This window comes from Protopterus annectens, chromosome 3.part1 (assembly GCF_019279795.1).
Source record: "Protopterus annectens isolate FY-2018-M chromosome 3.part1, PAN1.0, whole genome shotgun sequence".
Classification (NCBI taxonomy): Eukaryota; Metazoa; Chordata; order Ceratodontiformes; family Protopteridae; genus Protopterus; species Protopterus annectens.
In genome coordinates, this window is record NC_056732.1 from 1,101,603,058 (window position 1) to 1,101,629,372 (window position 26,315).

The window sequence follows — 26,315 nt, forward strand, 5'->3', positions numbered from 1 at the left end:
CTTCAGGAGAACTGACTCATCCTCAGTAGGGTTTTTGGACTGCCAGTCACCCCTCTGCCTCAGGATTTCAAAAATCTCAGCGAATGAGATATCTTCAGAGGGGGACCGTGGGGACCCTTCTGACTAGCCAAGTCAGTATCAAATTGTTAGAGACTCCTGGGGGGGGGGGGGAGTCTAGATGTTTCCTCTTACACAATCTCTTCCTGGGAACCTCATCAGTGGGAGCTTCTGGTGAGGTCTCGGAAGTGCAAGGGCCACCGAATGGGGCTTCCTGAGGCTCTAGGTCTCTATGCTTGGTCAGGATGTGTGAGACAGAAGCAGACACAGGCGCTTTAGGGGAGGAGGAAGCCAGACCAGAGGTTGAGGATGTCTTAGGAGACATGACTCTCCTCATGGCATCGAAAGCACCTCTGCTCCGATGCGAGGGAACAGACAGATCTGAGGAAACAGTGAATACCCCCCGGTACCGGGACAGTGGGCTTCGAACCAAAGGTAGGAGCCGAGCTCATCCACGCCGAAGCTCTGAGAGGCAGAGTCGGAACAGACAAGTCGGTCTGACTATCCTTCCCGGACCTAAGCAGAGTGTTGGCTCCTAGAGACCTCGATTGGCACCGAGGATGTCAGAGTGAAAGGAGCCGAAGACACTGGAGCAGGCATCGGCTCAGAGAGTTCCAGAATCAACAGGTCTGACTCCTCCGGCTCAGAAGGACCAGCATAGCTCGGAGGAGGAACAGTTTGAGCTGGTGTAAGGGTCTTCGGCTCTGAAGCCGATAAAATTTTTGCCAAGGCCAGTGCCAGCTTCTGCACCACATGATCCACATCCAGATCAGAAAGGCTGACAGAAGACCAAGATGAGTGCACAAAGGTGGTACAGACTGTAATAATGGACTCTTAGGAGTTTTGGATACTGGTTCCAAGACTAGGGACCTGCTCCGATGGCAGTGGAACCGAACTCAAAGATTTTTTTATTTCTTTGATTCAGAAGTCTTAGAAGACTTTGACGACTTGCTGGATCCATATTGGTCGCTCAAATCTTCTTGGAAGGATGCTTTCAACAAACCTCTAGCTATTAATTTTCTTTTCTTTTCCTTTCCTGAAGGATCCTGAAGGAGAAGGAATGGCACATAGAACAGCTATCCTGTAAATGCAGGGCTCCTAGGCAGTACACACAATTTACATGGCTATCTGTTACAGACATCCTTTGGCCACACTTTGGACACTTTTTGAAACCTTAGGATGCTTCTCTTGGTCAGCCATTGTAATCACAGACAGGAAATTACTGTCACCACAAAAAATTCTAAACAATAATTATCCACAAAAGCCTTAAATAAAATCAGGCTAAGTCACACACACACAAAAAAACAGAGTAATACTAATGTTAAAGTGACAGAAAAAAGTCTGTCTAAAACGCACAATAAGAAAAATATAACCAGACTATGCAATGACAAAGAGGATAGCTGCTGTAAGACACAACAAACCTTATCTAAGATTTTCTAAGGAATAATTATATCTGTCAAAAAATACTGTCAACTGCAAAACTTCATCAGTAATTATCAATCTAAGCCTTTTCTAAAACATGCTAAGGCTAAACACACCACACAGCAAATAACTATAAACGAACTATTATGTATAAATTGTGACAAAAGGTCACTGAATAAATACACTGTAATAATCAGAAAAAAATTTTTTCAACTAGGCCTAAAAACAAGAGGCCAACTAGTATTTTAAAGCTAATTTGTCGCCTCCCTTTAAGACGCTGTCCGGTTCGATTCTCAGCTAGAGTGTCTTTTGCGTGGAGATGTGCGTGAATGGGCGTACCTTCGTTGAAGGTTGTGTGTCAGGGCTGGCAACTCGGCATGTAAAAATCAACTGCCAATAATTAGCGGACCGGAGTTCGGCTGTGGCGACCCCTAACCAGGAAAAGCCAAAAAGACACAACAACTAATGGGAAGGGACCATAGAAAGTAGGTGAACACACCAAAAAGCTATAAGAGCTTTATAAAATTATTCAAAACTATCAAAAACTATCTAAATATCAATATAATTAAGTAAAGAATGAAAAACAGTTTTACTGGCCTGAGCTAATGCAGAAACTTTAATGTATTGCAGCGGCAAACTAGATCTTGGGTAACTCTAGGTGCATCATGGGATAGGGACTTGGCCTCAAACTATTGGAAGTCCTCGAGCTTTGTAATTGGCCAACTCGGAGCCGAATGAATGGCGAGATAGAACAACTTCACACTGTTAATTTTGTAGTGAACAGGTGGGGTATAAACAGGTTCAGTGGCTGTCATAAGTTGTATATTAGAAGTACAGAAGTGAGGGGTGAGCAGTGTTACAAAATAATATATATAGCTGGGAGATGCTGGTAAAACTATTCAGGTATTGGTGAAGGCTGGATGCATTATTTAACACAGAATGCATCACGATAAAAACTTAACTGGAACACACCCCACTTCCAAAATGTTGAACAGTGACACAATTACTGAACTAAAGCCCCATAACACTTTGTTACTGTTTATTCAAAAACCAGTAGACACAGCAATACACAGCATCACAAACTTTAAAATGCAGAAACCAACAAATCAACCATAAATTTAGTGCTTTTGTTACCCCTGCAAATATAAATACTAAATGTCTTCTTAAACTCAAATTAACAAAGTAATAATGTTTTTAGATACCTAGATTTTTGAAAGATTGTAACATTAATGCAATGATTTTTTATATACAATGCAATGAATGGTGATTTAAAATATATATTTCTATTAGCTAGTTTTTCTTTTAATCACATGACAGAGTGTAGTAGTCATGATGTCATTTATCACGTGATAAATTTAAGCATGATGATAGGGTTATTTGTTTTGATTTTGGTGCCAACAAGCATTTTTATAGCGAGGATGATGGATCATTAATGTTTTCTGATGAAGTTCCATTTAAAATAAAACAAAGGACTGAAAGCAATAAATTTATGGCTGATTTTTTGGTTTCTGCAGTTTAACGTTTGTAGTGCTGTGCATTGCTGTATTCACTGGGTTTAATGTTTTGTTTCATTTACTTGGTGGTGCTGCGGTAGCGTTGTCACCTCACAGTTAGATGGTGCCCGTTCGATTCTCAGAGCGTCTTCTGTGTAGCGACATGCGTGAATGGGCGTTCCTTCATTGAAGGTTGTGCGTTAGGCCCGGCAAGCCAGTATGTAAAAATCTACTGCCAGTCATTAGCGGACCGGAGTTCCACTGTGGCGACCCCTAACCGGGAAAAGCCAAAAGACACAAACAAACCTTGGTTGGTGATTTGGTTCTTTTGTTACTAATTATATTATATGCACTTCAACAAATTTCATATGCAAAACTGTTTTGCATAAAACAAATAAAATTCATATATATTAAATCACGACTCATGCATACCGAACCGCCAATACCCCTTAACTTATATATTGGCTTCTCTTAACGACAAATTCCTCCTGATGGACATATTTTCATGATATCCTGGTGGTACAGTGGCATCAAGTCTAATCTAACAAATTAATTCATTTTCCTGAAGCAGAAATTTCTTATCTCCACCTCTCACAGGTGGTGGTACCTTCTCAATTATATAAAAAAAAATAATAATAAGCTTTACAATATTACAACATATTTCAGTATGCTTACACAAGGCAACTGTAATATCACATGTCCTTATACTACATATACGTTAGCAAATATGCTTAGAGTTCATTTTTGGCAAACTTTGCTAAAATGAACTGTGCAACTAAAACAGAAAAAACAGTGGCATTTGGCATAAGAGCAGTGACTGACTGTGCACATTGGATGATGACATCTTTAGTGCTTTGTTCAAATCTCGTGGATCAATACATATTCTGATGTCATCTGAACTTTTTTATGAGCTACCACTATGGAAGATACCCACTCAGTTGGAGTAGATGAACCAACTGGACAAATCACACCTTGTTGCACCATTTTGTTTAGCTCAGCTTTGACTGTGCTCTGCATAGCTATTGGAACTTGCCGGGCTGGCCTAATAAACTGACTGATATCTGGATCTAACTTCACGGAGTACACAACTGGAAGCTTGCCTAATTTGTCTTCGAAAAGATCAGCATAGAAAGAAAAAATATGTTGAGCGAAATCAGAGTAGTAGTCTTTCAAGCTAACATGATGGACTTCCTTATTAAATGAAAGCAGTCCCATTTTCAGTCTCTGAGCCCTAATAATGACTGGATGTGCCTCTTGACCACATAAAACAACAAGTCTTAAGGTCTCCCAGCAGAGAAGCATGAAAGCACTACTGAGTCTTCAGTTTGAATTTTTTCACCACCATAAGCACAAGCTTCGCACGCTTTGCCAAATCAAGCCTTTCAGCATCATATACTCTAACAAATGTTTCTACTGACATAACATTGCACTTGGAACCTGTGCCAACTTTGAGCTCTATGGGGTTTTCCCAACAGTACAAAATACTTCATTCTTTGCTCATAAATCTACTGCACTGACGGTTTCATTCAGCAATGACACACCATCGACATCAAACATACATGACGTAGGGTCACAGCTTTCTAATTGATCAACTCATTTCTTGAAATATCCCCTTTAAATAAAAGAATGTGCGCCTTTTGATTTACAAAACCTCTTGAAATGGTTCCACTGATTGCATTTGTGGCATTGCTGACCAAAAGCTAAACATTTTTCCCTTTTAGATTCATGATTTCCACCACAGTTATGACAATTGGAAATAAAACTAGGTTGGGGCCCAGGCTTTAAGTTTGCTGACTCACTCTTACACTTCAGTAAGACTGAGCAAACTCTTGAACTTGCTGGAAAACTTACCAGTGACTGCTGCAAGGACTACAGTTGCTGCCATGCACTTGGGCCAATTTCTTTTAATCAAGTGCTGTATACTATCAATATGACCTCTAGAAGTATACATCTCTCATTTGTAAGTGTATCTGTGTGCTCTTCTGTGAGCTCGTACATCTGACAAATCTCAATGGCCTTACTCAATGTTAAATCACTGTCACAAAGCAAAGTCTCTCACATTATCTTTAATACCACACACAAGTATTTTATCAACTCATTCCTTAAATCAACAAATCTGCATGTTTTAGCCTTATTTCTCAAAACAGTTATATATGCTGCAGAAGTTTCTCCAGGCTTTTGATCCCTTGGGTAAAATAAGTGCCTTTCCATTGTAGTGTGTCTGGGGGTTACACATTTCTCTAAAATTTACATTTTAAGCACTTAGGGTCCTCCCTTGACTCAGCCGGTACAACAATATGACTGTTTTCCCCCTCTCCTGTAATGACAGCAGGTGCATACACAAATGAACTCTCCCTTTCAATGGCTTCTGACCCAGCTAATTTAAGTAGAATAAATGCCTTTGTATGGTCATCTTTATCAGAAAATGCAGCATGTATGAAAACGTCCTCTTGCTCAAACACTCTCCAATTCCCTGCAATATTATTGTCAAACACAAGTGCACTGGGTTTTCAAAATCCTTCTGATTTGCCAACAAACTGTGCCCAAATGCATTGAAAATATGGCCCTTATAATTATGTATGAATAAGCTATGTTGTGAGACCTCATCATTCAAATGCACAATAAACTCTTTGAAATACTGCACTTGCGAAATATGCTCCGAAATTGTTGTATTTTGCAAAATAACTTTAGTGTAATACTGCACAAACATGCAAACACTTCGGATAACTCTGATATCTTTAATTAATACAAAACAACTACTGCTTAGCGAAAATGCAGTCATTCCCTTTAATTTTATTAGTTTTATGCAATTTGGACATTATTTCAAACATTTTTCATACGCATTCGAATATTTTTATTAATACTGGACATTCTGTTTTTTTTTTTTAAATATCACTTAGAGCTTTCTGCATGCTTCACTTCATATTTTGCAAATAAGAAATTATTTGAGCAAATTTTAACATCTGAACTTAGTTTCTGAGCTGTTTTGTGAATTATACGTGCACAGTAGGGATGATCTACTCCTTTATATTTCTCCAGCACCAACCGGATGCCTCTATCTCAAACTGCAGAAACTTTAATTCTTTCTGGCAACAAGTCATTTCTGCCATGCCTTTTCTGACATCATGTCGCTTGTCTCTCTCTAATACAGATGACGGACAGGTGGGGTAGTTCGTTTAGATGCTTTATTACATAGAAACACATCAGGATGCACACAACAGCACCATAAAATATAAACAAACTGACTAACAGACAGACTTTACAGACATGCATGCTTACATCTCAACAGCTTACTACAAAATGACAGTCAGGCTTGCAAATGTTCACTATTTATACACTTGTGCAAGCCCTTAGATAGCTTCCTAAAGATTCTTATACAAACACTGATCTACAGAGGCCGAAAAGGGATCAATATTCAGCCTAGAAGCCTAGATTTAAAATCTTTTCCACTTAATATTATAAATTTTTTTCGTAGACTGCTTTTGAAAAGCAAGGATAATCTCTCTCACTGGTGAAGACAGTTAGGACTTCCCTCAGAATCAGTATAAGCGGAGAACCCAAGCAGTTAGTCTCAGGGACTGAAGTTTGGGTATCTGAAGCCCCACAAATGGGAGATTAGATCCTGCGAAGGATCCAGTATCCAGGGAAGAAACTTGAGGTGAGACCACTGGAAGGGGAAAGTACAGTTGTGTACACTTACAATAAATGTAGATGTTAGAGTGTATTCACTGTTGCAGTCATCACACTAGGGTTATCCTGCCAGGGGTAGCCCTCAGTCAGCCCGAATACCAGAGGCTTAGTATTTCTGCGTCGGTTGCTGTCGCTCCAGGACTGACATTAGGTGGTCAGTGGTATAAAATCAGGCACCCGACACCATTACATCAGTTTTTCTTACCCCAAATGTCAGGAACCTCCAAATAGGGAGGTAGGTTATGGTGGAAGAACACCACCAGCAGAAAGTAAATACCAAATATCATTGTAATGAGTAAGAGAGAGGGAGAGAGAGACAAGGGGGATGTAGGGTGGGAAACCAGGATTACAACACTCAAACATCGACATTTATGGTAAGTGTACACAACTGTACTATGTTCTTTGTGTTTCACTGTTGCAGTCATCACACTTGGGTTGATTCCCAAAGCTGAAGTAAAGGGTGGAGGCAGTCAAGAATTGTTTGGGCTGGAGGACTGCGGTTGCAAAGCCTGCCATGGATTTAGAAAAGATAGGCAGGTGGTAATGCTTGGTGAAGGTATGAACAGAACTCCATGTTGCAGCCTCTAGGATGTCCCTGGTAGGGACCCCTCTGAGAAAAGCTGCAGAGGTGGAAGTACCCCTAGTGGAATGTGTCCTGACCCCCTGTGGGGGTGGTTTCCCGTGGTGTTTGTAACAGAAATTGATACAGTGTGCAATCCATTTGGAAAGGGTTGTTTGGATATGGCCTTGCCCTCCACCCCTGCTGCAAAGTTGACTAGTAACTGGTCAGTTTTCCTAAAAGGCTTAGTCCTATACAGGTAGAATCTGAGCTGTCTGTGCACATTTAGAGAGTGCAAGATCCTTTCCACTTTATTTTGAGGCTTAGGGAAAAAGGTGGGCAAAAGAACAGATTGATTGAGAGCCACACTGGACACCACCTTAGGCATGAAAGTTGGGTTAGTCCTGAGGGAGACCCTGTCAGCATGAAAAATGATGAAAGGTTCCAGAGCCATGAGTGCTTGTAGCTCAGACACTTTTCTAGCTAAAGTGATGGCCAAAAGCAAGGCTGTTTTCAAAGACAGAAATTTTAACTCTGTTGAAGCTGCAGGCTCAAAGGGTGGTAGCGTGAGCTTTTCCAACACAAAGTTAATGTCCCAAGCAGGGGTAGGGGCTCTTCTGGGCAGCCTTAAGTTATTAGCCCCTCTAAGAAACTGCTTAATGAGAGGATGAGAAGAGAGGTGGGCTCTGTGCTGTAATGAGCAGGGATGGCACAGGCGATGGCAGAGGCATGAATTTTAATAGAAGAGAAGGATAGGCCCCTGTGAAGTAGGTTTGTTAGGTAAATCCAGGATAAGAGGTAAGGAGGGCTGTGCTGGTTCAGCTCCTTTAGCCTGGATCCAGCAGCAATACCTTTTCCACTTGTCAGCATAGGATTTTCTAGTGCTGGGACATCTGGCTTCTCATATAATGTCCAGGACTTGCTTGCTTAGGCTGACCACTGGAGGAGAGGTCAAGGAATAAGTCAGGCTGCCAGGTTCAGTGTCTGCAATTGTGGATGCAAGAATTCTCCCTTCTGCTAGGTCAGAAGAGTTGGGATCTGAGGGAGGTGCCATGGAGGCAACAGTGACAGACTGCGCAGTAGTGGGTACCAGTGTTGGCGTGACCAGTCTGGGGCAATCAGGATTGCTCTTCATTTTTCCTCCCTTATTTTGAGTAATACCCTTGAAAGAAGAGGTGGGGGGGAATGCATAGATTGAGTGGTTTACCCAGTGGAAGGATAGGGCATCCACTTTCCAGTCCTTGCTGTGAGGTTCCCTGGTGCAGAATTTGTTGAGCTGGTGGTTGTTGTGGGAGGCAAATAGGTCCATCTTCGGGGTACCCCTTTCTGGGTTACGAGACTGAAGGTGTTGTGGTTTAACTGCCACTCATGTGGGTCTAGGAGATTTCTGCTTAAGTTGTCTGCCAGAGAGTTTTGGTTGCCAGGCAGGAATTGTGCTAGCAGGTGAATCTGCATGGCTGAAGTCATGTGCCAAAAGCTCATGGCTAGCCTGCAGAGTGGATAAGAGTGAGTTCCTCCCTGCTTGTTGATGTACCACATCACTGTGGTGTTGTCTGTTTTGATTAGGAGAGGTCCCGGAGAAAGTAGGGGTCTGAAAGCTGTCAGAGCATGCTGAACAGCTAAGCATCTTTTTGGTTGATGTGCAGATGTATTTGATTTGGGCTCCAGTGGTCCTGAATGCACCTGCCATCCCAGGTGTGCACACCAGGCATAGTCTGATGCGTCTGTGGTTAGGGTCTGGGCGGCGCTGGGTTGTGAAAAGGGAAGACCCTTATTTGTGGTTGCATGCTGCTGCCCACCAAAGAAAATCCTTTCCTTAGATAAGGTATCATAGATATGATAGTTTCCAGGTCCTGAGAATGTTGACACCAAAGGTTTTTTTGAAGTACCATTGAAGTTTTCTCACATGCAGTCTGGCATATGGAATTAGTAGAATGCAGGAAGCCATGAACCCTAGAGCTTGCAGGATTTTTCTTGTGGATAACTGGGTTCTAGTGGCTAGATGAGAGAAGTAGCCTGTCAGATAGGCTTGTTTTTCTGGAGTAAGGAATGCCATCTGGGATGCTGTGACCAGGCTTGCTTCCAGGAATACAATTTTTTGACTGAGGACTAGTTTGGATTTCTTTTTGTTTCTAGTGTACCCCAGTGAGGTCAGTAGGTCCTTTACAAAGGTCAGGTGCTGCAACAGCTTTTCCTGACTGTCTGCCTGAATCAGGCAGTCGTCCAATTAGGGGTAAATTTGAATATTTCTTTGTCTGCAAAAAGCAATGTCTGGAGCCAGCATTTTGCGAAAACTCTGGGAGCAGTAGCTAAGTCAAAAGGAAGTGCAGAGAACTGATAGTGCATAGATCCTGCCCTGAAACGTAGATATTTCCTGCAGGAGCCCCTGACTGGGATGGGCAGATAGGCCTCTTTTAGATCTAGGGTGGCTAACCAAGCATCTTTGGAGAGTATAGGAAGAAGCTGCTGGAGGGTGAGCATTTTGAATTTTGGTTATCACCAGGAAGGTGTTTATAATTGATAGAATTAGGACTGAGTGCCAGGTGCCCTCTTTCCTGGGTACCAGGAAAAGTCTGGAATAGAAACCTTGGCCTATCTGGTCTGCAGGTGCAGGTTGTATTGCCCTCATGGAGAGCAGGGAATTAACTTGGTTTTAAGCCTCTGCCCACTGGTTTGGAGGAAGATCTGGAAACCCTTTTGGGGTTGGCAGTGTGTGGAAATAAAATTTGTACCCCTGGGACACTATTTTCAGGATCCAGCTGTTGTAGACGATGGAGGCCCATTTTTTTGCATGGGAGGCAGGTTTTCCTCCTAGAGGCACAAGCAGGTGGGCAGAGGGAAGGGGTAGAGTTGAAAAGTCATTGTGAAATCTTGCCATAAGGGGGTAGCTTAGCACTCCATGTTTTAGAAGTGGAGGTACTCCATTGCTTAAGATCTCTGCATTCCCTGGGACTGCTGTCTTGGGGGGGGGGTGGGTCTGCTTGCCCTAGGTCTTGTCTGAGTCAGTCTTGATGAGGCTGGAAAGGACCAGTGCTTGGTGGTGGTGGTGGGGGGCAATGCCTACTGAATCTCGGAGGCTGGACTTGTAAAAAGTCTTTTAACTGTCTGCATAGCTTTAGCTTTTTCTTCCATCTTTTTTTAAACCCTCATCTGCCTTGGTGTCAAACAAATTGTCTTTGTTCAATGGTGCGTCCAATAATTTTGATTTCACATGGTCTGTTCCTTAAGCCAAGCATGCCTTCTAAGTACAGAACCTGTGACTGCTGCCCTGCAGGATGCTTCTAGGGCATCAAATCCAAATTGCAGGGGGTGCTTAGCAACTTGGCTTGCAGAATGCATAAGCTCCTGCAATTCTTTATTTTCTGTACAAGCTGGAAAGGTAGATAAATTTTGTTTAAGGAGTTCCACTGTATGTTGCTGGTATTTCAACATGTGGAACTAACAATTTAAGAGTTGAAGTAGTGTACATTTTTTTTTACCCCATCTGCGCAAAGCTCGGAAATCTCTGTCTGAAGGGGTGGGATTCTTAGCTGTTGTTGCTTTTATTCCTTCAGGTCCTTGGGAGATGACCTCTGGGTCAGCAGTAGTATTTTTGAAGAGACATTTGTGCAAGTCAGGGACTCTGTAGTACCGGTCAGGTTTCCTGGGAGCAGGTGGTGGGGTGTCAGGAGTTGAACTGGATTCCATGAAGGGGACGTTTCTTTTTCATTTAGAGGGGGTAGGCTGGCTTCCCCTAATCAGCATGATGAGGTCTTCTGCCATTTTAAGCATATGAAACTTGAGACCGAGGCATGGAAACAGGTGCTTGAGCTTGGGTCGTCAGGTTTTTCTAGGTGTGGTTCATACCCTGGAGCTGAGAAACTCAGTAGTTTTATTAAGAACTGAAGACGCTAAAGTAGTCTGTTTGCGTCGAATATTGGTAATGTGAAGAACTTCCTCGGAAGCCAGTGTCTGCTCAGCAGCTCCAGACCCATCCAAAGGTGGAGACATCTGCAGCATCCTTAATCAAAAAAAAGAGTCTCGCTGCATACCAGACTCTAAATGGATCTCGATAGCGGCCTGCGAATCCACAGAAGTAGGCATCAGGGGCAGAGTACTGGCGAACTGGCAACTAGCTTAACGGAAGCATTGTCAGCAGTTTTGGACCTGTGCGGTCTGTCTCCGTCTTTATCCTTAAGATTTTTCAGAAGATCAGTAGTCAGATGGCTTACTGAAGCCATTTCAGAATACAGAGATCAAGAGCAAAAGTATTTAGCTACGATAAGGGCCAGATGATGTATAATTCTGGCATTGAACAAAGCACAAAACCAACAACTAGGGAGGTCGTGGTCTGGGTCTAAACAGGTGACGCAGTAAGAATGGAAATCTCTGTGTGGTATTTGCTTTCCACAGGAGAGACAATTGTTAACTTTTTCTGACATCTGTTAGAGCAAGAAAAAAAGGATCCCAAACAGGGTACTTGGCTTTAGAAGACTAACTTCAAATTCAGAAACGAAAACTTGGGTAGAGGCCAACTGGCACTCGTGCGAACTGCTTCTGCTTCAGGCTCCTCGGCAAGAAAGACTAATGTAATGGCGTCAGCTGCCTGATTTTATATCACTGATGACTTGATGTCAGTCCTGGAACACCAGCAACAGACGCAGAAATACTAAGCCTCTTGTATTCAGGAGATCAATGGAATGGGAGGATAAGCACACAGGAGACCTGGAGGCCAAGTGTGGACCAGAGCATCCCTTGGGGTTTCCTCATCTGGGGGGATCAGAGCAAAGTACTTGCTGCACTTGTTCAAGGGGGAGACGAAGAGGTCGCAGCAAAGTTGACCCCACTGAAAGAAGAGCTGATTTGCTACTGACTGATTCAGGGACCACTCGGCAGGACTCAGAAGTGACCTCCTGAGTCTGTCCAAGATGATGGTCTCCTCAGGAATCTCCATTGTAAGGAGAAAAGGGTTGGAAGAGCTCACCCATTCCCACACTCTCATGACCTCTCTGTACAATGGTTACAAATGGGTTCCCAATGTTTGTTGATGTACCAGACCACTGACATGTCTATGTGGACTGCAACTGTCCCTGGAGGAAGGTAGTCTTGAAAGGCTTGCAATGTCAGAAGAACTGTCCTCATCTCCAGAACATTTATATCCAACTTTGTCTCTACAATGGACTACAAACCATGGACTGTTCTCCCCTGAAAATGTCCCAGCCACCCCATCAAGGAAGCATCTATGGTCACCGTGGCCGAGGGAGAAGGGAGCGAAAAAAATCTGCCCAAAAGTAAATTCTCTGATGTGAGCAACACTGGAGGGGTTTGCTGCAAACGGACATCAAACTGATTGGGACGGACAACGGGTGACAAAGGATGGACCACTGAACTGACGGGGTCCATTGTAAAATCCTTATAGAATACCTTGCCAAGAGAACAAGCAGAATTTCTGCTGATATGGAGCCCAGTGCCGTAACAATTAAACATGCTGGAGGGTCAGAGTGGTCTAGAATTGCTTGAACCTGTTGTCTCACCGTGCTGACTCTGAGGGGGTAATGCCATCATCTCTGCGACGGTGCTGAACAGCATTCCAATGAACTCCAATTTTTTGAGTTGGAGTCAAATTTGACTCCAAGGCAGAGCAGTCGGGCAATGCTTCAGGAACGCTGATGGGGCTCAGAGAACTGCTCACTGAAGCTCTGATTTTGCGGACCCCCTCTGCCTCTAGGGTGGTGCCTACCATTGAAACCTCTTCCTCTGCCTCTAGAAGAGGATTAATCTTGAGTCCTGGGAGGATCATTGAGAGTTTTGGAACCAAAATTTACTTCCCTGCTGGTTCCTGGAAAATGACCAGTGAGGAGTAGAAAACTTGAACCCAACCGCCGACAAGGTCTTACCCTCCTGCTCACTGCAGTCTAGATTCTCCTTGACTGATGGTCTAAACAGTGAGAAAACATCAAATGGGGCATCACTAAAAGGCACCTTGAATGGTTCTGCAAACCCGCACAGCCTCATCCAGGTTTGCCTTCTTAAGGCAATGCCTGTTCCAGCTGCTCGAGAGGTACCTTCTGCTGCACTGGAAATTAACTTCTTCAAGGAATTAGCTATAGAAGAAATAGATGCCAAATGAGGAGACACCTTTCTTGAGGTCCTCCTCAGTCATGGTCTTGGATAGAGATCTGGCCAGCGCCTTTATCAAATCTCTTTGAAGGCAGATAAAACGTGCCAGATAGTTTAATGCTCTCAGTCCAAAAGTTGCTGAGGTGTAAACATGCTTCCTCTGTTTGTCCAGCGCCCGTGACTCCCTGCTCAGTGGGTGGATAGTAGAGCTCTGCTCAGCCAGCTCTTTCTTCGTGGCTGCTGAAATCAAGATGGCATCCACAGGCATGCCCTTGCTCCAATGTAACCTATCTGAAGGAGGGCTCAAGTATTTATCTGCTCTTTTCGGGATGGGCTCCACAGTGTCCGGCTCCTTCCAAGCCCAGTTGGAAATGAGGTCAGTCAGTTCATCCGCTGGGGGTGGGGGTCACCCAGAATGTAGAAGGGCCCATGCCAAAGGCCTTCAGAAACACTGACTCTTCCAGAGGTTGGGTAGACCCATCCACCTTTTTGTTTCAAAATTTCCAAGATGTCCCCAAAGGGGACATCGTTCGGTGGAGATTTGGGGATCCTTCTCCCTCATTGAGGTCTGTGTCCTGAGTGAAAGACTCCACTGGGGAGTCTAACTGCCCCCTCTTGCACTTCTTCCTGTGAACATCCTCAGCGGGATGCTGTGAGGAAGACTAAGAAGACAACAGAACCCCCCGAGGGGGCAGTGATAGTCTGAAGGCTCACTCAGGGGGGCTGACCCTCGACTGGATGACTGGGCTCAGATGAGATGCAGGCTAAGATGGCATCCAGGGAAAGAGGGGAGGTTGCTCTAGGCCTAGAGAAGGTTCTCTCTGCCACCCAGAAGGCTGACAGACTGCAGAACACCTCCTCCACCTCCCTGGCAGCTGCAACCACCTGGAGAGGAGTAGAGTCCACCCCAGAACAGAAGCCTCCTGACAGTATCGGACCAGAGCTATCAAGGGCTGGTGCCCCAACAGGGAGAGACGGCACTGACAAAGATGGACCAGACACCTGTCCTTGTGCCGACATCTCAGGTCCAAGACACACTCTGGCCCAAAGGAATTGGAATCTAGTCGGTCTGGGACCCTGATTGAGTCACGGATAAAAATCTACTTGTCTCCACTGAAACCTCCCTTGGAAAAAAATAGATCCTAGGGTTCCAAAACACCAGGCTGAATTTATAAGAGAAATGAAAAGAAAGGGAAGGGGACCTCAAAGACCCAGTCCAGGACAAAGGAGCAAGAAGCCCCATCTCAATCCATGCCCTGAGGAAACTCATCATCCTGTCCATATATGTCTGAAAAAGGCTTTGAGACCATCTTAAAGAAGTAAAAGAATATTTAGAGAAGGTAGGAGAAGCAACCTTGAAAATCAGAGCTGGAGAAGCTTGCTTTTGAAAGGATCTTGGGGATCGGATCCATAGCTGCAGGATCCGGTAAGGCAGTGATCCTAGAAGGGGACGATATTATAACCGCTGTCAGATCTGGGGTAAAAAATGGATCCAAAATCTCAGAAGCTCTCTTCTTTGGATCAGAGGTCTTAGGATCCAAAGGATCTCTGAGCCTATTCAGATCCATGGACCTCTGCTCTGAGACCCTTCTAGGCTTGCACAGATCTGAAGCTTTCAGATCTGAGGAGACCCTAACCTTGCTAGGATCATAAGACGCTGGATCTGAGGAACCCCTGGACTTGCTCGGATCAAAGGGCCCTGGATCCAGCAGTCAGGGATGTTTCTTGACTGGAGAAGAGGAGGAAGCCCCCGGGAACACACAAGAGGCCCTTCGCTCATGCTCCTTTGAACTGGATGGTCAAGCTGGTGTCTGAGCTCTGGAGGAGGGGAGAAGACCCTTTAAAATCAACTTATTTTGCCTATCTGTGACATCACATGGGGTTAAAGTTCACGCAGATAGGACAGTCAGAAAGAAGGTGCCCTGGCCCCAAACAAGAGACATACTCCTTGTGGGCATCCAAATTTGGGATCTTGTGCCCACAAGAACTGCATCTCTTGAACCCCGATGGCTTCTCTGGATGCTGAAAGGAAGAAAAGAGCACACACCACACTTGTGCAACCATGAACAAACCCCTGAAGGACAACCAAGCAAGACTCTGTCTCTTTGTAAACAAACATTTAACTACTATAGAGATACAAGTTATTTATTTATTTATACAAACTATTACAGCTAAGATGAACCACAAAATACAATAAACTGAAAAAGAATTCACCTAACTTCTACTTATAAGGAAAAAAGACAAGAACAAAGCAGAAAAAAAACACTTATGACAACAAAAGTCGCTCGGGTTACAGACCACATCTGTCTTTTTCTGTGGCAAATGAGATCTACAGGGTTTGAAAGAAGAGAAGCAGAGGCAGGAGCTCAAGGCTCGGATCATCCGAGGTCAGATCCGAAAACCCAGAAGTCAGGAATAATGAAATGGATAATATCAGATCATCTGGTTATGCAAGGCAGGCCATTATTCAAGCTTCCATTTACTATTACTGCTACCTGCATTTTTATATCTCATGGGAAGATGTTCAGCACTGAAGCTGGATTGAATGACAGTAGCTATAGGGCCTAGGTTTACTTGTATGGCAGGTGATAACAGTAAAATTAAGGGACATAAAGGTACAAACACTTTTCTGGAATTTCAGAGAGAAACAACTTAGAACTGTGAAAACTATATTTTAATCTTAGAAAATGTGTTTCTTTAATTAAACTGTAGTAACTTGAAGATGTATTTCTGCCAAAAAGTAAAGTAGCTCAGCATTATGAGGGCAGTGTTTGAAGACAAAATGAATGTTTGATTTTTGGTTGGCAGAATGGTGATGTATAAATTTCATAAACAGGGCAATAAGTATTAAAGGGGGGAAAAAAAGGGTTGACATTAAACGTTTTATTGCTTGAAGTGACGATTAAATGGTAAGGATGGTATTATGTTTGTCAAATGGCCTCAGTTATAAATGCCAAGGTGCATATAATGAGGGAGGAATACACAAGTATAGGAGAGGGAGATGAAGGTTATGTATTGTATAATAGAAAAATGGCAGAAGGGTGAGAATAGCTGGTTGATACTAAGATTGGTAAGAGTTTTGATCTATAATACGATTGGTTGTGTAAGATAAGGGGAAGAGTATCGACTCCAATAAAATGAAGGTGGTAAGTATGAAGGTGAAGTAGGTACTGTGGTTTCACTATAAAAGGAAATTATGTGAGGTAGGTAGGCATTGGGATAGGGTACAGTACAGGAAGAGGTAATATGGTTGCAAGGAGCAAAGTTTCTTTAACCCCTAGGCAAGGTCACAGTAAACAAAAAAAAGTTGAGAATGTTTTTTTAAGGAAGCACAAGAAGCGAGCCAAGTTCAGACAAGTTAAACTAACACCCAAAACAGTTTCAATTGCAGAGTGGGAAGGTGTGTTACCACAGGACATAAAAATGCAAACAAAATTATTTAGTTTTGTTTTACAACTCTTAATACCTTGAAATGTCATTATTTTGAGTTAACATTTACAAGTTTTAATACCCCCTTCTTTAAGGTATACAGGTTCATAGATTCAAAGGCAAGTACTAGCCTAGCTGTCCTTGGGGACCATTTTAAGCACAGCCAATTTCTCATTTTGTGCTCAAAATAACCTATCCCATATAGTTACAAAATGGACTTGCCCATTCCATGGTCAATTATATATTACCCCTAATGAGAATAACTGGGATCACACTACAGATAATTTGAGAGGAATACCATTCCACTTCAAAGAAACTGCGTATCTCGCAGAATGAAATGGATAATATCAGATCATCTGGTTATGCATACTAGGAACAGGCCTTCACACCAGTTAGGCAATCTACTCAACTGATAAAGGAGGCATTATACTGAAAATGGAGTCCTGTGCTTGGAGGTATTTCTTACTTGGAAGAACCATTCATTACCTCACCTTCAGAATGACTCAAACTGTTGGTCTCCTACAGATATAAAAGTCACAGAACCACATATACGTAAGTGTAAGCAAACTAGTAATACAAGTAATAGTGCTATAACTAGTTACAGTAGCCTTTATTAACTGCACTAACAAGCACGCACCTATCAAAACAAAACTGAACTATCCTACATGGTACTTTGCTTTAATCTTTCTTCCCCCGTTTCCCCTACCTCTGTCACACAGTTTAATATAATTTTATTCAAACACACAAAAAAAAGTAAAGTTATTCTGAAAGTATTTGCTGAAATTCTGTACTTACTTTGCCATAATAAGATATAGCCTCTTTGTACTTCTCAATGATATCCTCAGGGCTAAGGCAGTTCTTGGCACGTCCTATTTCTGTACTGGTGTCAGCACTGATACCATTGGTAGTCAAGGCACCTACAATATGATAAAACAGCCACACTTTTAGACAAAAAGTAACAAATCAGCAAGGTATGTGTAATATCAAGTGGCATTCTATGAAAGAATTTTAGACATCTGAAAAATAGATCACGCTACACATATGCATATATCGCACACACGTGTGTGTATATATATATATATTACATACACACACGTATGTCTGTGTGTTTGTGTGTGTACGGGTCTCCTTCAGATGATCGAAGTTTCAAAACATCGAACATCATTTGGCCAGGGACCAGATGACTGAAGTTTTTAAACTTCGATTCTTCTGAATGGAGATCACCATACAGCACGGAACAGGAAATGTACCATTTTCCTCACTGCAGTGCAGTACTGAAGTTGGCATATTTAAGTAGCAGAGGGCTTGCTCTCCTGCAAAAACATAAATGAAAACTTTTTTGTTTTTATTTATTTTTAACTGGATGTTTGAAGTTTCAAAACTTTGATCATCTAGTCTTTGGCCATATGATTTTTGAAATTTTGAAACTTCCATCATCTGAAGGGGACCTATATATATATATATATATATATATATATATATATATATATATATATAAAAAATAAATAAAATATTATATATATATATATATATATATATATATATATATATATAAAATATGTGTGCGTGTGTGTGTGTGTGTGTATATATATATATATATATATATATATATATATATATATATATATATATGTGTGTGTGTGTGTATATATATATATATATATATATATATATATATATATATATACACACACACACACACATACATAATTTACTGACATTTGTCTACTGGAAAAGTCCAAGTGGTCCAAAAGTACACATTTTTTCACAAAGGCCTGAGAAGAAAAGCTCAAAGAAACATTACAAAAACAGAATATGCAATAAAGTTTATGTTACACAGTAGTAAGATTCAATGACAGCTCCTAATTTGCAATCATCTGCAAATTTAGTCAGCCAGAGACCAATGACATTGGCCTTGACTTCAGAGAAGCAAATGACAAAAAGGAGTGGTCCCAGGACCAATACCTGAACTGTTGAATTGTTTAACTGCAGGACTCCCACTTGTGGCTGGCCTCTTTGTAGAGGTGGGCTCCCCAGTTTTAACTTCCTGGCTCCTATCTGTGAGGAAATTGGCTATCCACTGGGAGACAATGATCAATAATGACACCGGAAACCTCCAGACACTGGACCCAACCCAATTTGGTTTTATCAAGGGCAGGTCATGTCTACACAACCTGGTGGACTTATTTTGGGAAGTCACCAAACAATGGATGAGGGAAAAATGGTTCACCACTGCCTACCTTGACCAGGCAAGGAATTTGACAAAATACCCAACTTGGACATTGTTGACAAATTTAAGAGGTTAAGTACAAACCCTTCTCACCTAATGGCTAGCCAGATGGCTCACAGAACAAGACCCATGAAGTTAGAACTGGGGAGTCCACCTCTACAAAGAGGTCAGTCACAAGTGGAGTCCCTCAGGGATCACTTCTGGAAACTGCTCGTTTTTGGCATTTACTTCTCTGAAGTCAAAGTCAGTGTCAATGGCCTCTGGCTGACTAAATATGCAGATGATGGCAAATTAGGAACAGTAATTTAATCACTCACCAACACAAATGTTCCCCAGGAAGGACTGACACAGTCAAACAATGGGTGTCAGAGCCATGGACTAAAACTAAATGACAGGAAATGCATAACAGTATCCTTTGGGAAGTCATCCACCCCTGGTTAACTATCATACTGACAGCAAACCCCTAAGAGTTGACCGGGTAAGTTAGGGAACTGGGGACACACACAGACAGTAATCTAGCCTTTAACCACCATGTGTCTACAGTATTGAGAAAATCATTTTATGTTATGCAGCTAACAAAGTTATAGCATCTAGGTCCAAGGAAGTCACTGATTCACTGCATTCAGCATTCATTAGACCCATCATAGAGTACAATGTCCCCTTTGGTACGTACCTAACCAGGCGTACCCAACAATTAAAACCTTCACAGAGGTTCCTCACTAAAAGAAAACAGGGCATAAGTAACATGCCCTATGCAGACTGCCTCAAGGCCCTACCCCTGTATTCCATCTCCTACAAGCTGTTGAGGAGGATAGACCTCATGCATATCCACAAAACAAACTGCACCACAATTACCCATTCTAAAGACTTAAACCTTGCATGTGATATAAATAGGACATGCAGGACAGACTGGTATGTAGCTCAGAGACTAACCCTTCTCTCAAACAGGCCTCTCATTCAAGTGAAGCAGATCTCTTCCCTAACCCAGTTCAAGTGTAACTTGGGCAATTGTATGGGGAACAAGAAATTGATCCCTGGTTGGGCACCTGTGTCTCTAATGGACACAGGCAGCCTATAAGTGGTTCATCTCCCAGGACCCTGCTTACACTTATCAAGAGTACCAGAACTTGTCAGAGATTTGGGATGCATGGCTAGGCTTAAAAAAAAACCTGTGGTTGTAAGCCTAGTAAACACCTATGAAAAAAATACATGACTTAAAAAAAAACAAAACAAAAAAAAAGTACAGAGCAAGTTAGACATTTGGTCAAGACAGTAGTAAGGAGGTTACATTGAAGGCAACAATAAGATAAGAACTGGAGAAATGAGAAAAGCAAGGTGATAACAAAATTGGAAAAAGGGGAAGAGAGGTCTGGATATGGAAAATAGAAAAGGGAGAGAGTTATGAAGGACAGAGAGAGACAGCAATGAAGGAAACTAAAAAGTAGTAAAAGACGGGTAAAGTAGATAAGGGAGCAAAAGTGGAGTAGATGGTATGTGTAGTGCAAGGGTAGGTAAGAGCTTTCAGTGTTAGCTTGTTTGACTTCAAAATTAATTTTTCACCTGTCTCCAGCTTTTACAGACCTATCTTTTACTCAAAATTTCAGCTTTGGGATTCTACCCAAGTGTAATGACAGCAACAGTGAAACACGATGAACATAGTACAATTGTGTACCTACCATAAATGTAGATGTTCGAGTGTATTCACTGTTGCAGTCCAGGTTACCCACCCACCATCCCCCTCTTTGCTGGGACTATTTTGTACTTCTCAACTGTATACAACCTATGTGGTGTATTTGCTTGTAGATGAAGGAAATGTTTACAGTAATATATGCTTGGTTGTTTGGCATATTTTTATCTTTTCAGCCTTCCTATCTGGGGGCACCTGACATCTGGGGCAAGAACAACTGAAAAAAATGGCATCTGTTGCGACTTTTATACCCCTGACGCACTGACGTCAGGGAAGAGGCGACAGCAACCGACGCCAGACCAAGACTTTGGAACTCGGGTCGCCTGCCAGCAGGATAACCCAAGTGTAATGACAAACAGTGAAACACGAACATCAGAAGTTACATTTTTGTTTGTCTAATTGTTAGCACTGCTATGGTGGCCAAATCCCCCCCCCCCCCCGTGCCAGTCCTTTCAAAGGCTATTTAGAGGTAAGGTACATCTATCAGAATAATTTTTAGTAGCATGTTTTTTTTTTTAACAAATAGTGTACTGATGACTTCATTTTCATATTACAAGGCACATAAGATAATTTCTTCCTGTATTTTAACAGAATTTGTACATACCAACTGGAAATACAAATTATTAGCACTATCCAAACTACTTGGAAGTTTCCATTTATTTATAAGTTAGTAAGATATGTACTACACTTTATAGGAAGTAATCTTCTACAACTTCCTGCATACAACTAGTGTCCACCCCAACATGTGATACAGTGTCTTCCCTATGTTTTAGGGCTGGAAGAATCTACCGAAAAGAAACAGACTACCTACAGATAAAGTGAATTGTTACTAAAATGATCATTTGCAAAGGTTAAATACAAAAATCGTATTTCTAAAAAATTGTCTCATAGCTTCAGCTACCTGGTTTCTTTGTTCCTGAAGACACATTTGCTAAAGATGTCACTGATTTTTGTAGATTACTAAACTTGAAATTATTCTTTTAGACAACTACTGACTCAGAACCTAACTCCAGTTTCAGGTATCACAAATCAAACTTCGTCCCACCCATGCATCCCAATGTGTCTATGTTTTACAATTCCATTCTCAAAGATCTACATTTCAACTTCAGGGATATTCGGGCTTAACACAATAATGTGTCCAACAAGGAGATGGACATGATTCGAGAATTGGCAGATAACAAGGAATTGGTAATATTGTCAGCAAACAAAGGTGGAGCCATTGTGGTACAAGATTGGTCTCTATACAACTCTGAAGCTTCGAGACAATTGTCAGACAACAGATATTATACACATATGGTAATAGACCCTACACCTGGTTTTAAGAGGCAAATAGATGAGTTTTTGCAATCAGCCAGAGAGGAGGGAATCCTAACAGATAATATTCTGTATCATCTTAGAGTATCTGACCCTTGTAGTCAATATATACATTTTTTACCTAAAATCCACAAAAATCTACAAAACCCTGGCCGACCCATTGTCTCATGCAGAGGCTCAATCACTGAACCACTATCCCAGTTCCTGACATTACATCTCAAACCTTTGCTTAAATGTGTTAGAGCTAGACTACAGGACATTACAGAATTTCTTCGGATTATATCCGACATGCAGTTAGAAACAGGGTGGTACATGTGTACTTTGGATGTTTCTGCATTATATACCAACATCCCCCATCGGGCAGGTTTAGATGCCTTAGAATATTGGTTAATCAAGTCTGAATTATATCCACTAGGTTTCAATACACTTTTGCTTTGTTTGGCTGAGCATATATTAACCAAAAATGTTACATACTATGGGAACAACTGTTATTTACAGACCTAAGGCACTGCAATGGGGGCCTCGTTTGCTCCTATCTATGCCAATCTCTTCATGGCTTACATCGAGGAACAGATCATTTATGATAGAGCCCATAACATATACATGGATGAGATCAACATATGGAGGAGATATCTGGATGATTGCTGGTTGGTATGGAGGTCTGACATTACATACCTAAAGGAGTCGGTCACATATTTGAATGAGAACAAATGGGGCATTCAGTTTACGATTACATTTGACATTCATAAAATTACTTTTTTGGATGCATTAGTAACTAGGAATGAAGACCATACATTGACAACTGAGGTCTATCGGAAATATCCAGAGTACAACTCCTTGCTCCATCAGCTTTCACCCCCATATATGCAAAAACATTCCAAAGTCACAATTCTTACATGTGAAGAGGATTTGTTCTGATGCTGAGACCTACCATACATGAGTCTGATTTGGTTAATAGGTTCAGTAATCGAGGGTACAAGAAAGGGGACATCGCTCAAGGCAGACGTTGTGCTGCAAATCAAGATAGGGATACCCTCCTCTAATACAGGACATCAAAACAAAGCAATACATCCCAAATCAGTTTGGCGACCATCTATGGGAGAAACACAGATGTCCTCATTAACAGGTTCGCAGACATTGGAATATCCTATTGGCTGACACCAAGCTTAGCACACTGTTAGAGGATACATGTCACTTTTCCTATAGAAGCGGGAAGAATATTGGTTCATTTTTGAATCATTATAAACAAGTGAATAGATCTGACAACAGCCCCAAACAAATAACTTTGGAAGGTGGGCCCTTGCAGGGATGCTTCCCATGCGGACACTGTACCCATTGTAAGAATATGTCTAAGACTTAGCTTGGAGAGTGGATGCTTTTCGATTTCTTTCTCACCTTCCACTTCATTCAGAGGGTCCTGCTAAAAATCCAGAAGGACAAGCCAGAAATCTTGCTGGTGACTCCCTATTGGCCAAGGTAGCCTTTATTATCATGGTAGCCTTGGTTCCCCCTTCTTCTATCTGTTGCATATGGCAAGCACCACAGGTTGCCTCACAAGGTGGACCTACTCGCACAACAGAAGGGATCCCTCATTCACCCACACCTGAAAACCCTCAGCCTAACCCTGTTAAACCCCTGATCCCTTTCAGACACCTTTATTCGGAGGATGTGCTTTCTATCCTGCAGGAGGCCAGGAAACTCACTGCCAGGAGATCCTATGTTTCATAGTGGAAAAACTTTTCCAGTTGGTGTCTTCAAATGCAGCTAGATCCCTTCAAAGTGCATGTCCCTCTAGTCCTAGCTTGTGTGTGTAAGCTTCTTAAATCAAAACTTTCATACGTTTTGGTGAAAGTACACGTATCTGCCATTTCAGCCTCCTTTACCTATGGACCCATCACTGCTTTCCAGGTTGGAAGTCAAACTTTTCCTGCAGTGGTCCTCCATATCAGACCGCCTAGAAAGCCAATCCTCCCTCCTTGGAACTTGAACTATGTACTGGAAAAACTTACCACTGCCCTCTTTGATCCAGCATCCTCTGCTTCTTTATAGATGTTTACCTGGAAAGACCGTCTTGTTAGTAGCCCTTACTTCAGCTAGGAGAGTCTGAATTGCAAGCACTCAGTCTCTCCACCCTACACTGTCTTCCACAAAGACAGGGTAACTCTTCGTACCAATCCCTCCTTCATGCCCAAAGTGGTCAATGAACTCTCCCTCAACCAGTCTATTCACTTATCCACCTTCTTCCCTTCCCCACAAAATGATAGTGCGAGAGTGCTTCACTCCCTTGATGTCCACAGGCAGCTAAGATTTTATTTGGACAACACTAAGAACATTAGAAGGTTCAATCATCTGTTTGTATCTTTCCACCCCAGGGCCCTGGGGAAAACTGTATCCAAACAGATTATATCCTCCTGGATATGCAACATTATTACCTTCTGTTACTCTTTCCATGGCAAAAACTTACCCCACTCTGTAAAAGCCCATTCTTCTAGAGTAATGGCCTCTTCAAGGGCCTGGATGCAGCTACCATTCTAGAGGCATCCACATGGTCCTCTGTACATACCTTCACCAAGCATTACAAGTTGGACAACATCTCCAGAGCCAGAGCAGGATTTGCAAGGGCCAACCTCCAAGGTTACGTGGAGACTCCTCCACTCTTCTGCTTGAGCTGTGGTACTCTCCCACAAGTGAGAATACTGCATCATGAGAATAGAAGGACATAAATCAGTAGTGTCAAATCTTACCATAACCATGGATGTCCTTCTCTTCCATGTTGCAGTATTTCTGCCCCCCTTCATGACCTTTTCCTTCTCTGGATGGCATCATTCCTGTTCTCCGAGTGGCCAGTCAATTCTGAGGTCTGTGACTGTAGACGTCACATTTATGGCCCTGCATGTGACATCCCACGCACCTTACAGCAACCAGGCATATGCTTTTGCATAGGAGCCAGACGTTCAGGTCACCTGAGGTTGAGGATCCCCACAAGTGAGAATACTGCAACACAGAAGAGAAGGGCATCTACGGTTATGTTAAGATTTTACATAAGTTATCCTATCATCCTTGTTGAAGGTAGAACGGTGCTCAATGCTAGACTTTTAGCCTGAGACACACAGTTCAAAAGTGCCATAATGTCTCTCTTCATGTAGTCCAGGAAAGTACATATCTGGTCATTAATACCCACATGGACTATGAGTCATGTTGGTATGAGTAGTTCAGTGACCTGAGTGCGTGAGTGACTTGGCTGATCCTAGACTCTGATAGGCAACCGACTGATTTTTTTTTCCTTGTTCAGCCTGGTGATTGGGGCATCCTTATGTCTCACAATGGAGTCTGCTATGAGTAGAATATTGGGTAGTGGGTAAAAATTTTATGCGCGACAGTAATGTACCTCTATGGGTATTTGTATACTCATCTTTTTATATTATATATAATAAAGGAAACTGCCAAAAAAGACTTCTGGTATGGTGCTGATCAGTGCTTGAGCACTTTCTTTTTGCTCTCTCTCTCTCCCCATTACCTTTTTTCCAGGGCTTCATAGGCATGATTTATCTCTGCGTATGTAGCAGTTATTAGAAGCTTTCCTGAATCCATGTTGCTTGTCTGATGGTAAGCAATATTTTGAAACATAGTAGCACTTGCATTGAGTTTGTGGCCAACTCTGCTTGACATGAATGGGGGAGCCTATTCCAAAGAAGTAGTAGTCGGTGTGATGCATCTCTTTCTTGTCGGCAGCTCCTGTTATAATGTGGACAACTGGATGAGACCCAGAAATTCATCCCTGGTTTGGCACATATGTCTCTAATGGACACAGGCAAGATTTAAGCCTTTAGAAATAGTAATTCTGGTGCGGATTGTTTTGTATGTACGCAGGAAGTCAAGCAAAGCTAATTACCAAACCGAAATGACAAAATACCTTTTGTTTATCTTAATAAGAAAATAGCTAACCTTAGGTTCACAGGTTCATAGGTGTATACTAGGCTAGTGGCCCTGGAACCTTTCCAAGCCTAGCCCATAGACGTGCCCTGGCATCGTGCTGCCCGGCATTAATTCCCAGTTTCTCTATCAAGTAGAGCCAGTGGAGTGATCCCCTGGGTGAACCTTCTATTTCCCATCCACTCATCAAGATTTCTCTTGAAGAGAGGCCAGTGAGGTGCTCTGCTTGACATGTACAGGAAGCCTGTCCCAGAGCATAGGCAGTCTCTGGGTTATGACCTGTCCCTCCAGCATGTTCTGTTAATTATGGTAATTAGGTTGAGGTCCCTGGAGTGTGTGGTGCGGAGGGATTGGGATTTCTTTAGGTGTAACATTTCTAACAGAGCTGGGTCAGACATGGCT

General features: G+C 42.3%; 1 protein-coding gene across 1 annotated transcript in view; it reads right to left on the minus strand.

Moving 5' to 3' along the window:
- Positions 1 to 26,315, minus strand: part of LOC122797753 (trafficking protein particle complex subunit 9-like) — a 3,992,710-nt gene that overhangs the window by 3,828,294 nt on the left and 138,101 nt on the right. Inside the window, exon 6 of the mRNA XM_044066278.1 lies at positions 17,545 to 17,666. Coding sequence (XP_043922213.1) covers positions 17,545 to 17,666 — 122 coding nt within the window. The remainder of the gene's footprint in view (positions 1 to 17,544; positions 17,667 to 26,315) is intronic.